We start from the raw sequence: 14,172 nt of genomic DNA on the forward strand, positions 1-14,172 counted from the left end.
AACGTCCCAGATGTAAAAGTTGAGCTACTTGTCAGTAAAAGATGTTTACATCTTTTACTGACAAGTAGTAACACGCACTGTTCGGAGACGTTGGTCTTTAAGCACTGAGGAAATTTGGACGGGAAGAATTTGGAATTCATATGGATTAGTAAGGATGTAGGGAACCTCGTATGAAAAGATAGCAAAGGGAAACAATGGTCGCGGCGTGGCCGACAGGTGTGCGTGCGCCCGCGCCGTGGCTCTGCTACTTCCGACCGGCCCCACACCGCAAATTGCAACTCACTCCCCGTTATTACGGCCACCATGACACCCTTCTACGCTGGGATGGTCCCGACTCCCGATTTTTTTGTATTTATTAAGATTTTTCAGTAATTGGCTCTGATATAATTATACTTCAATTTTCCTTTGTCATCATCATCATTAGGTATCAACCCATCACCGGCACACTACTGATGATTTTCTGGGATAAAAAGTAGCCTATGTTACTCCCCAGGTCTTTGTCTATACCCATGCAAAAAATCACGTCAGCCGTTGCACCGTTGCGACGTGATTGAAGGACAAACCAATAAACCAACAAACAAACACACATTCGCATTTATAATAAGGGTACTGATGTGAATGTGTGTTTGATTGTTTGTCGTTCAATGATGCCGCAACGGAGCAACGGATCTATGTGGTTTTTTGCATGAATTCAGTTAAAACCTGGAAAGTGACATACTTAGGCTACTTTTTATCCCGGAAAATGAAAGAGTTCGCACGGGATTTTTAAAAACCTATGTGGCTTGCATCAGCTCGTCGACAATATAACTAATCGTAGTATGTATCGTAGTGAGTTCTCGGCTAATTTTATTATTAAGTAGAAACTAGGTAGGTAGGTATCTACATACATTTGAAAAGATAGCAAAGTGCACCAAATAACAATTCAAGCGAAAATAATTTTCATAGTTAGATAATGCTGTCTTATCTAACTAGCTAAAAGACAACTAATATTATAAGACAACTAATATTATAAGAGCGCATAAAAATTAATCTTGTTTGACTTATCCCGGTTTGATTTCTGAAACCATGGCGAACATATTCTAACGTATTCTGAAGTAATATTTCAAGAAACTTTGAACTCTCACTCGATGCCAAAGAGCTTATAATTATGAAACATTATGATTTTCAGAATGCCATAATCCATATTTCCCATCAAACAAATCGTTATCGCCCTCATAGATTCGACTCTATTGATACAAGGTGAGATAGCAATGTAGGCTACGATGTTACTTCGTCTGAAAAATATTTGTGACGTAAGCGCTACTCCGTCTACGTCACGCACGAGGTAAATAAACAAACGTCGCATTTAGAATCGGGCGCATTGCATACAGGACATGCATAACTTACTGATATACGCAGGCGGCGTAAACAAAGATTGCATGGGTCCATGTTCATCCGAGGTGGTTTTGGACTCGGGTGCACGTGCCCGGGTGCTGGCCGGGGCTCGGGTGCGCGCGAGCGATGCAGCGTGCGCGGGGCGCGGGCGCACGTAGCTGACTGCAGCAGAGGGGCACCCCGCCGCGCCCTCTGACCGCGCCACCGCCCGATAGATTGTCAACAAACATCGAATGAATGGAAATGAGGCCGACGATGCTTCACATTGCTCGGTACACCATCGATCGAATGCATCGCGGCCTCGATCTCCTAATTGACTGTACATCGCCTGTCCTTTTCAATCAGTAGTAAATTATGTTTGTGGGATGCTGTGGCGAGAGCTTTTGTTTATGTAATGCGTTTACTTCGTCACTTGTGTTAAGTGGCCAGTGGATATTAAGGTCTTATTTATGAAGACGCGGCGCGATGCGCTTCGCGTCGCGTTGTCTGGTCAAACATACCTAATGGCGATGTTTGCCAAATATTGTGTTGGTGGTTTCATAATAATTAAAAAAGTAATAACTATTAAAATTGTAACTGAATGTTAAAAAAAGAATTATCTAATCCAATTTATTCCTCTGTTAGATAGATACGTATTTATTAATTGGTTCTATTGTTATTAAATTTTATTGGATAATTAACGCCGAACGGTTGAAAGAAACGCCAAGGGTAATAATGTTTAATAGGTGGATAAGTACGTGACGTGCATGTGAATAGAAGTAAGGTATATAGCGTAGACTGGTCTATGGCCAAAACAGAAAAGACGCGTGCGCGACGCGACGCCACTGCAGGCTGTCAGCGGGCGTGCTTGAGATGCCATTGAGAGGGTTTTAGCTTTTATCGGGCGGTAAAGCTGTACGCCCAAGAATTTGTGTTCGGGTGCACGGGGTCAACGCCCGCGTAGCGCCGCTCCCTTCCTTGAACTTTTCTAGTGCAATTCCCTGTCGTTTGTCACGTCATCCACTACGCTACATCATGAAAGCGAGGGTGAGACAGCGGCACGGGAACCAAGTCAAATTATTTTAGCGTTAGATATAGCCATACCTTAGCGGTTAAGACGTCCGCCTCCTTATCGGAGGTTAGGAGTTCGATCGAGTTTTTTTTAAACTCTTTAAAATCATTTTGTTCGTGTATCTTTTTAAATAAAGTAGGTCTCTCTAGAATAAAACTAGGCATTAAAACGTACAAAAGGACAGACTTGAATTAAAACCAAAATTGTAATATTACAATATAATTCAATAAAAATTTAATTACAAAAATTAACAATTAAGTAGATTAACTATACATAGTTTTACAAATTGCACCGGATTATTATTATATTATAATGAATGTATTATTAATACTATTTTACAATTTAACTATAAATTCGTAATTTTACAAAAAAAAGAGAAAAATATAAAATAACACACATTTTAAAGTACTTAGTTATTCTATTAGAAACTAACAATACTGTTTTTGTATAAAAAGAGTATTGCGCTCGATTTTTATACTTACAATAATTAAGTATTATTTTACATATTGAAAGATATCATTAGAACTATATAATATTTATTATTTATAGCAATTGACCTATAAAATATGTCATTTATCACTTATTAAAATACGTAAATATTGTCCCTTTTCAATAAATTGCTATTTGATCCTATTGATGTAACAACGTCAAATAAGATCACGTGTTTATAATCATACATTTCACAATTAAAAATGTTACGATCATCGACAATATTTGTTTTATAATGAATAAAACGTGCAATTTCAATAAGTTTTAATAATTTCTACTTAGGATTAAGTAGGTAATATACAATTAAACATATAATTTATATTTTAATATTAATTAAAACGGAATAAAATCAATTAAAATATAAATATTAAACTACTATAACCGTTTTATAGTGCCAGAGTAATAAAGAAGTTCATAACTTCTTGCCTTCAATCAACACATTTGGATACACATAAATTATCCTACTTCATATAACGTGATAATAACCAAGTATCGGTCGGATCGGGCTAAAATTTGGCATGCAGATAGCTATTATTACGTATATTTATTTTATATTACGTAGGCATCCGCTAAGAAAATTCAACCCCTAAGGGGGTAAAATAGAGGTTTGAAATTTGTGAATTCCACGCGGATGAAGTAGCGAGCATAAGCTAGTAAGAAATATATTAGCGTGTCGTGTTGTGTCGTGGCGCGTCAGGAGCATATTGGTATCGTAGAGAAACAAGAGTGAAATGACGTGACGTGACGCTTTATATCGTGTCTCTCTTTAACCATACCAAATGTTTGAAACTGATACACTTCTGATGCGGCACGACACAACACGATACACTAGTATATTTCCAGCCTAAGAGTTTACAGCACTCACATTTTTGGTTTAACATTAATGGAATTAATAAAATAAAGATAATACGAACAAAACACCTTCCTATTTATGATACGGATCTTAATAAATTTTTATCTTCATTTTGTGCAGCCTTATTGGCAGGCCTAATAAGGAATATCCAAGCCTGTGTATTTACAACTTTACACTTTATGATAAAGTTAAACGTAGCTAGACCTATTATATACAGGAAACTCGCACAAGCAGCTGCATAAGTAATTAAACTCTATACGAACAAAACATTAAACTATACAGTAATAATTAGTATATATATCATAGTCACACAACTTCTGACTACTCACAAGCACTCCTATAACTTAAGTAGTACTTGGAAGCATAAAGTAAAGGTGGTACAATAATTCTTCCCTCATATATGCGAATAAAGGCTGAAACAAACTCATGCGCGAAGACTACGACGCGGCTCTTAGAAGCCGCAATAAAAGGAACTTTGTGAAGGCATTCGCTCTTCGTAGAGCGCGGTAAAGCCGGGCCTCTGTAGTCAGCATCACACGTTGTAATTTAACGTGCTTCGTATTACAAATTGTAAACGCGTACGCGTAATTTACTGTGAAGTCCTGGGCCCTTTCTTATTATATAAAAGAAGCTGACTGACTAACTGACTGATCCATCAATGCACAGCTCAAACTACTCGACGGGTCGGGCTGAAATTTGGCATGCAGATAGCTATTATAACGTATACATTCGCTAAGAAAGGATTTTTGAAAATTCAATCCCCTAATGGGGTGAATTTGGTTTGAGATTAGAAATTTTTGTAGTCCACGCGGACGAAGTCGCGGGAATAAGCTAGCTTATTAATAAACATGACAATGCTATTTATTTGTCGAACGACAAAATTGTCGCTTTGTCACAACAGACTTTGTGGACTGGGCTGATAGAGGAATTTCCTTTGCAAAATATGAGGACCGCAGCTTGACTTATGATATATCTACTATTTTTTAAGTCACAAAGATGTATATAGTTGCTGTTAAGAACGGAGTTCACCGACTTTTAAAACGGCCGATTATAAGATAATCCGCCGTTTTAAAAGTCGGCGAACTCCACCCTAAGTTTTCTAATCCTAAAATTTTTATGACGTCATAAATTTTTTGGATGTTTTTTTTACCGTGTCGTGTCAGGTATCAAATAAAAGGGCTTGGTGAGCTATTTCTAAAAATATACTACATTATTACACTTCAGCAATTGTTTACAAAAAAACAAAAAAAAAACAATACACATCAAGTTTGGACTCCTGGAGACCAGGTAGGAAACGGCTGTATGATTGTAAAACGAACTCCTCTCTCCTATATTGTTACGCCAATTTAGTGTTTAATAAAGTAAATCGGATAAGTTTTTAGCAACAAATTGTCGCTTGTCGTCTGTCAAAAGATTTTTTTTTATTAAACAGAAACAGTCGCAACAATATGACTGTCCTTTATTACCATGACATATTTATCGGGCGTCATTAAACCCAGACTAGTCTAATTGACGGACACTTACCTATCATCATGATCGCCGGCTCACTACAGAGCACGGGTCTCCTCTCAGAGTGAGAAGGGTTTTGGCCATAGTCTACCAATTTGGCCATGTGCGGATTGGTAGACTTCACACACATTCGAGAACATTATGGAGAACTATCAGGTATACAGATTACCTCACGATGTTTTCCTTACCTATGATGTAGTTAGTTTTGATTGAAATGATCTTAATTAAAAAGTGATATTTATTGACTTATTGACCGTTAAAGCAAGTGACATTTAATTACTTAAAACGCACATAACTCTGAAAAGTTAGAGGTGCGTGCCCGGTATCGAACCCCCGACCTCCGATTAGAAGGCGGACGTCCTAACCACTAGGCTATCATAGCTTTTTTTACCTATCATCTGTCACTATAAATTCTAATAATAAATACGGCTTTGGAGTCTGCACTCTGCAGTGTAGTTGTAGTTTCGCGTTCTGTTTGTTTCAGTCTTACTTGTATCTGAACTGGGAATTCTTTTCTAAGAATAGGCATCCCCCTTCAGCAGCTGTTTGGGCATGTATTTGGCATAGGTAAGTATACAAATCAATAACATCTCAAACCATGTCACATTTTTTCGACACATTTAAAATTAGCTATTTTGGTAAGTCGAGGGTGTTTTCACCCTACAGACTCCGAACGTGGTAGACATCTATGCCTACATGAAGTTAATCCTTCAAAGTTATGTCACAATTTTCAAAATTGTCCCGGATTTTATCATGGACTTAAGTCTTGGCTCTTAAGAGCCAGCGTGTATTGTCCCCAACACTTGGAGGAACGTTTGTTTGGATCATGGTGGCGTTGGGAGATTACAGGTAATAAAAGTGTAAAAAAGCATGGCATTAAAGTTCAAATTGACTTTTAAGTATTATTACGAATATTTTGTATGGGAATATGGAAAAGTGCTGTTTTTAGACTTTTTCATGCAATTTTTTAATTTTTCTCTGCTTAAGAACCATCCGAGGATGGTTCTAATGGACTTCAAGAATGTTATAAAAAAAGAATTAGCGAAATCGGTTCAGTTGTTCTCGAGTTTTGCGCTTAGCAACACATTCAGCGATTCATTTTTATATATAGAGATTATATTTCCATGCATTAGGTGGACGGGCGACATCAGGCGAGTTGCAGGGAGCCGCTGGATTCAGGCGGTGCAAGACGTGTGCAAGTCTCTACAAGACACCTACGTCCAGCAGTGGACGTCTATCGGTTGTTGAGGGTGATAATAATGATGAAACGTCCCTTGAAAAAAAACTTGTGAGAAATATCTATCCGTGAGGCAGTGCACGTTGTCGGTAGAGTACGGGTAATGAAGGCACGGTGTGCGTCGCGCTTACCCCAGTCCCACGTCGAGACACATCATGACAACGAAGCAGATTTGCGCACAGTAAACATGAACTTGAAGTTACACTCAGCGTTTAGGTTCGGAATCTGTGGTGTGAAAGGTTAGTCCATGAGGCAGTGCACGTTGTCGCTAGTGTACGGGTAATGAAGGCACGGTGTGCGTCGCGCTTACCCCAGTCCCACGTCGAGACACATCATGACAACGAAGCAGATTTGCGCACAGTAAACATGAACTTGAAGTTACACTCAGCGTTTAGGTTCGGAGTCTGTGGTGTGAAAGGTTAGTCCATGAGGCAGTGCACGTTGTCGCTAGTGTACTGGTAATGAAGGCACGGTGCGCGTCGCTCTTACCCCAGTCCCACGTCGAGACACATCATGACCACGAAGCCCACGATGCAGCCCCATGTCGCCAGCTTTCCGTTGCCACTGCATAAATAAATAAAATATATAAATATATAAAAGTTTATTTAGCTCGCAACACAATACTGACAAGGAAAAAATGTATATAAAAACTACAAAATTTACATTTTTATTTTATGCATAGTGGACCAATAATTGTCACTTATTATTGGCGCAAAGGGATATGGTGGATCAACTATATCTCCGCTGGTTGGACCAAACGGATAGGTCACGAGGATAGAGCGAGAAATCAGCCAACTATTTAGGTTAGACCACTTTCGCTCTGACGGACGGCGGCGTGATGTGAACTGCGAAGAACAGTTGCTATTAATTATTTCGGGGAAAACTTTATCAGTCGGCGGCCTATCTCTACATAGTATAAAATAAAGTCGCTTCCTGCTGTCTGTATGTATGAACGCGTAGATCTTTTTAACTACGCAACGAATTTTAATGCGGTTTTCACCAATAGATAGAGTGATTCACGGGGCAGGTTTATAGGTATAGTTTGGAATATATGAAATTGGTTTGTGTTAATTTGTTGAAATATGATAATATTTGAACAAATTGTCGGAATAAATCAAGCTTCCATTGAAAATAAACAAATATAAAAAACCGGCCAAGTGCGAGTCAGGCTCGCGCAATGAGGGTTCCGTACTACAGTCGTATTTTTTCGACATTTTGCATGATAATTCAAAAACTATGATGCATAAAAATAAATAAAAATCTGTTTTAGAATGTACAGGTAAAGACCTTTCATAATGATACCCCACTTGATATAGTTATCTCACTTCGAAAGTTGAAAATACTAATTATTAGTTCATGACCACAATTTAATTTTTTTTGTGTGATCTAACCCGAAACTCACGGTTTTCAGGGTTTTCCCCAAATGTCAGCTATAAGATCTACCTACGTGCCAAATTTCATGATTCTAGGTCAACGGGAAGTACCCTGTAGGTTTCTTGACTGACAGACGCTTTAGTTCGCCAGCTCCTCCATTATAGTCGTTTTACAGAACCAACGTAGGTATGACATCTAGAATCGCAATCCTTTCCTGTCCACTGGTTGACCAAGTCTTTCACACTATCAGCGAAAATGCACAGAAGCCGGTATTCTAATTAAGTACAACTGTAATTATCGAAATGTGATAATCACAAATTCTGTGCTAGGCTATCTACATCGATTTAATAGACTTCTAGTTTTAACTCTACCGACATATACTAAATCTGCCTTTCCACCAGAGATGTGCTACGTAAGCTAAACAAACGCGAAGCGCAGGAAAAGGGGCCTGCGCAATGCACGTCGTGCAATAAATCAACCCTAATAAAAAAGCAAAAACAAAACACGTAACACCAAATTTATTAATCGCACACTCAAATATCCTGTTTAGGTCAGATTTAATGCTTCCGTGACCAAATTGATTTACGACGGCCCGCAATGAGACAGGGTAGAATACAATAGTTGAGGCCACATTATAGTATGTACGTCGTGTACCGAGGTCCGTTATAAAGTACTGTCGTCATACGATGCGAGCCATTGAGAAATAACGAGGAGACGACATTTGAATGTTAAGGTAACTTCATACTTCGATGTTAAACGAATAAAATTCAATAAGTAGGTATAAACTTAAAGTCGCCCTCTTCGTCGCAAAGTGCCGCGCGAAGCAGCGCAGCTGCAGCGCTGCTTGGTGAATCCATATAATTTCGATCGATGAACTTACGCGCGGCCGCAGTGCGAGTGTAGCGCTGCAGTCGTGCGTTTTTATTTATATGGCCAAACAAAGCAGCGCGTCTGCAGTGCTGCAGCCGCGTTACCTTCGCGCGGCGCTTTGAGGCAAATTTGAATTCGCCCTTGTTTTTAGCAACTTTGTTATGAACATAAGGTCTGGCCATCGATTTTGGTTTTAAAGGTATCAAAATTACCTAGAAAAATAACATATCTTTTAAAATGAGTTAGATAATAAAGGTCAAAGTGACCGTTTTGCTGGAAATTTTGTTAGAATTGCAAATATAGACACCAATCAATAATTTTTTTTTAAAACCATTATTTTTTTATTTTATTTTTTTATTTTTTTTATTCACTTTTAGCTAATACTTACTGAACTGAATTTCTTAGGTTAATAAACCTTCGACTTCTGCCGAAGGTTGTGGCGATAGCCGATTAATCGGCTTCCTCCAGAAATCGACTTTCGATCGGACACTACTTGTTATTCGCCTTAAGTAGGTAGCAAAATTACGATAGCGGAAAGGCCGCCGATGGCGCTTGCGTCTCACGCACTCAGATTTAGAGAAACAATAGTCATTGACGGCCGGACGGAATTCGCTAACTGGAATTATACGAGTAGCCCATTACAATAAAACGATTCCACGTACTCGCATGGATATCGCGGACGTATGTCGGAACCCGGCTATTGTAGAAATAAACATCCATTTATGCAACTTCATGTCAATTATTACGAACTCGTTTTACATGTTGTTGCAATCAGGAGTCAAGACTATTCTGTAAATCACGGTTTTCGGATTTTTCCCTTTACTTGTGCTATGAGACAATGCTACCTGCCAAATTTCATGGTTCTATGTCAACGGGAAGTACCTACCGTATTTTGATCCCCTTGACGGGTCTTGACAGACAGTAGTGACCTATGAGGGTTCCTTTTTTAGGGTTCCGTACCCAAAGGGTAAAATGGGACCTTATTACTAAGTCCGTCCGTCTGTCACCAGGCCGTATCTCGTGCACAGTTGAAAGTTTCACAGATGATGTATTTCTGTTGCCGCTAAAACAACGAATACTAAAAAACAGAATAAAATAAATATTTATGGGGGTTCCCATTCAAGAGACATGATTTTTTTGCCGTTTTTATACATAATGGTACGGAACCCTTCATGCGCGAGTCCGACTCGCACTTGGTCGGTTTTTCTCTGGAGATGCAGACCCTTAAAAAATGTTATGTACATTTGGCAATCATTAGGGCAATTGTAATTTTAAAGATACTACTAAATACCTAATGATTTGTTACTCCATATATTTTTGACGACCACTCTGGCGCCCTCCCTCCCTTATTAGTGGGAGGTCCCGGGTTCGATTCCTGGCAGGGGTTTGGAATTTTATAATTTCTAAATATCTGGTCTGGTCTGGTGGAAGGCCTCGGCCGTGGCTAATTACCACCCTACCGGCAAAGCCGTGCCGCCAAGTGATTTAGCGTTCCGGTACGATGCCGTGTAGAAACCAACGTGGCATGGATTTCATAAAAACTGCCATACCCCTTCCAGGTTAGCCCGCTTCCATCTTAGACTGCATCATCACTTACCAACATGTGAAATTGCAGTCAAGGGGGTAAATAGAGGTTTGAAATTTGTGTTGTTCACGCGGACGAAGTAGCGGGCCTAAGCTAGTAAATTATAAGTAGCAAGGCACGGGGAACCCTAAAAATGATACTTCTGCGTTATATTCTTTGACGAGAAATATACTTATTAGATGCGAATCACGTATGCAAAGGAATGGGGAACACCAAATGAACACACGACACGCGGCCAAAATTTCCATTGACATCATGCCTAAATACCTGACTTGCGACAATAACGCATAGGATTATTCAGTACTATACCTAAGTCCTTAGCAAATTGCTAATGCGCGTGGCCGCCATTTTAGTGACATCAGCAGTCAGCACTAGACTGAAGTTTTGAGCTGATGGTATATTTTTATTTAAATATACGTCAAATGACGTAAATGGTAGGGTGACAGACTTTGGAGGTCCGGATCTGGCCTTTTCATTTCGTCTATGCCTCGGAGAGCACGTAAAGGCGCGAGTCTCGGTTATTATCATCAGTTATCACTAACGTCTGCTAATAATTATTGTAAAACCTCAGTCGAAATCTCAGCAATGAGGAATACGAATATAAAAAAAATAAAGAATTTGCAAACAACATGGCAGAAAATGTATCTTTTTACGTCGATTCACTTCTTTCTTAGTCCCGAAGATTTTCGTTCATTAGCGCAATCAATTGCAGTGGCATATGAGAACGCGGTCGGTGCATTGCAAGTAGCACAATGCTGTATGTAGTGCGTTGTGGGCGCCGCGACGGCCGGCGACGCGAATACTTGGCCAGAAATAGCGGCGCGCCGTCTGACACTCTGCACCGAACACTATACTTCGACCGTTGTAATTGCTACTTCCTAGCATTTATCTACGTTAGTTTCATTATGAACTAAGAAATAACTAAGAAGAAATAGCTTTGCCTGTCTAAGTCGGAGCAAAGTCAAAGTGCGCTCTATAGATCTCAGCCTAAGAAACGAGGAAGTCCTTCCACGCACCAGTAGATCATCAAACGCAGAAAGGTCAGTTATCTGGGATATGTTCTCAGACATTGCCGGTACCGTCTCCTTCAGGCCTTCATGCAAAATTGAGGTAAAGAGAAAGCGTCTGTAGAAGAAGAAAGTCGTGGCTTAGAAAAATAGGGATGGACCGGCATGGCCAACGTAGCACAACTTTTCCGTTTAACGAAAGACAAGAAATTTTATCACGAGATGACGGCTAACCAACCTCTAATAGTGGTAGGCACTAGAAAAAGAAAAAAGTTCCATTATTAAGGAAAGAATAATACTTACTATAAAAAGTCTAGGCCCAGAGAGGCCGTTGAAAATAAGTAAAAAAATTGTAGATAGAACATTTTAATGTCCAATTAACATGATCGGAAGAAACTAGTCTTGATTTCCAATGCCAAAACTTTAGACATGTTGAGAGAATGAAGGAAAAAGATCGGGCAGCGTCTTAAGAATACGCACATTAGAGCGTAAAAAAACGTATTATTGGCGAAATAATGTAAGCATCTCGACTTACTGGCTTGTTTGTAACTAAACCATATGATTGGTTAACAAGTTATGCAAGTTTGGGACGAAAAATGAACAAAGTCTATTAGGTACCTAAGTGAGGAAAAAGAAACAATACGCAAGAGCGACTGTTCAGAATGGCGTCTGCTAGTGACGCAGGCTTACAACTATCGAAGTTATATAAACCTACGAATATCAATCGTAGGTTACACTTCTACAATCCTTACTTAACCCGACAAACTGTCCAAGTGCTCTGAAAAGTATACATTTTCGCATTTATAATAAGTATGGAATATTAGTTTCCAAGTCAGTCTACATTACAGACCATAGATACCTACTAGTAATTAAACGAATGTGACAATGCACTTAACCACCGCGATGCGGTTTCGACTGCAAAACGAATAAAAGTGATGACTTGGCACTAGACGGACTGGCGTTCATGTGCCTATTAATACCAGTATTTTATTATAATTCCACGGCTTCACCGTTCACACTTATATCCTGGGCTAGCTTTTTGTATATATGTAGGTACATATATTAACTAAGGATTTTTGTATTCATTTTGTATTTATTCTAGTACCGTAAGACCTATTCCACTTCTTAATACCTACGCCTTACTCACAACCTTGAATGGGAAGCTGGTAGAAATCTCTGTTAAGAGACATTGTAATAAATTAAGTTGCATTTCCAATTTAACTTAATTTATTACTACTATGTAACTACAATTACGGTACATGGAATAAATAAATAAATAAATAAATAGCTTTTGCCCGACAATTCATTCTCGTGGATTTAGGGATATCAAGCGAAAAAAGCCGCGAGCAAAAGCTAGTAACTGATAAGGAATCAAGCTATATTTTATAATTTCCTTTCTTTCATAAAGTGCAATAGACTATTGCACTTTATGAAAGACATTTAAAACTGTTAGTATGAAATGAATTTACGCTTGCGTTAGAATTTATTTAATGAAGAAAACAATGACTGATTAGCATTTTAGCTACTTAAATACAAACCGCTTAGTTTGGAAAGCAAGATGTTTAGAGAAACATCTTAATTCTAATTAACAGATAAGATTAAGGGCTGGGCACAGCACCGTAACTTAAAGATAATACCACTATAGGGTAATTGAAGATACATAAGACGATTAGTTCTTAATAATAGAGTCATATAAAAACGCAATTAAATAAAAAGTTTCGTTTGAATTTAGAGTTATTTATTGACACGACGTGATGGCTATAGATACTATGCTAATGGAATAAAAAAATTCGGAGTTAGTTGCGTTTTAATTATTTAAATATCACTTGCTTTAACGGTGAAGAAAAACATCGTAAGGAAACCTGCATGCCTGAGAGTTCTTCATAATGTTCTCAAAGGTGTGTGAAATCTACCAATCCGCACATGGCCAGCGTGGTATGGCCAAAAACCCTTCTCCTCTGAGAGGAGACCCGTGCTCTGTAGTGAGCCGGGGATGGGTTGATCATGATGATGAAGATGATGATGATGAACGATAATGTTACTTGAAGTTGCGCTGTTACCAAAGAGAATTCATTACATACCTATTCCCTGAAAACTGAAAAGCATAATAGTTCACGCTGGCCAAGTGTGGACAGGCAGACTTCACACACCAATGAGACCATTATGGAGAAGTCTCAGGTAAACAAGTTTCCTCACGATGTTTTCCTTCACCTTTAACGGCAAGTGATATTTAATTAATTAAAACGCACATAACTCCTATAAATTCGTTCGTTGCCTGTGATCGAACCCCCGACCTCCGATTAGAAGGCGGACATTCTAACCACTAGGCTATCACAGATTCATTAGTATTAAATTTTTCGGGGGATAGTAAATATAAGATTCAGTACTATTTTATTTCATATGTTAATCGCATTTAGTTATTTGAAAAGCTCTTGAGCATTAAGAGACGTATTCAGTATTCAGTAAGTCAGTAAGAGTCAGTTAAGTATCTCTATTTAATCAAGAAATTGTAAAGCCAATAAAAAATAAAAAAATAAAGTATGTGTTTCCCGATTTTTGGGAATTCCATGATTCCACCCCATTTTTTTCGAAAATCCATACAAGTGAAGCCGGGGCGGGTCTGCTAGTATAGTATAAGTAGAATTGACGAGCTATATTGATATAGAATTTTGTTTAGAGCTGCGGCTAGTGTTAGTTTCGTGAAATATGCGCGACGAATTCGTCTGCGTATGCAGCCAGTCGCGGTTCGGCTATTTGCAGTTAGGCGGCGCGGCGGAGGGCGGGCGGCGCGGCGGTACCACGTCGCGGGTATCAAGTAAATTC

The 14,172-nt window shown here is 38.9% G+C and overlaps 1 protein-coding gene across 3 annotated transcripts in view; it reads right to left on the reverse strand.

Annotated features, from left to right (window-relative positions):
* Nucleotides 1-2,634: 2,634 nt before the first annotated feature.
* The window catches only part of Zip48C (Zinc/iron regulated transporter-related protein 48C), a 104,471-nt gene continuing 92,933 nt past the window's right edge, over nucleotides 2,635-14,172 (reverse strand). For all 3 annotated transcript variants that reach the window (XM_069502970.1, XM_034975310.2, XM_069502971.1), the window contains exon 8: nucleotides 2,635-7,077. In XM_069502970.1, coding sequence (XP_069359071.1) covers nucleotides 6,999-7,077 — 79 coding nt within the window. In that variant the 3' untranslated portion in view covers nucleotides 2,635-6,998. The remainder of the gene's footprint in view (nucleotides 7,078-14,172) is intronic.

Source organism: Maniola hyperantus, chromosome 14 (genome assembly GCF_902806685.2).
Source record: "Maniola hyperantus chromosome 14, iAphHyp1.2, whole genome shotgun sequence".
NCBI classification, from domain to species: Eukaryota; Metazoa; Arthropoda; class Insecta; order Lepidoptera; family Nymphalidae; genus Maniola; species Maniola hyperantus.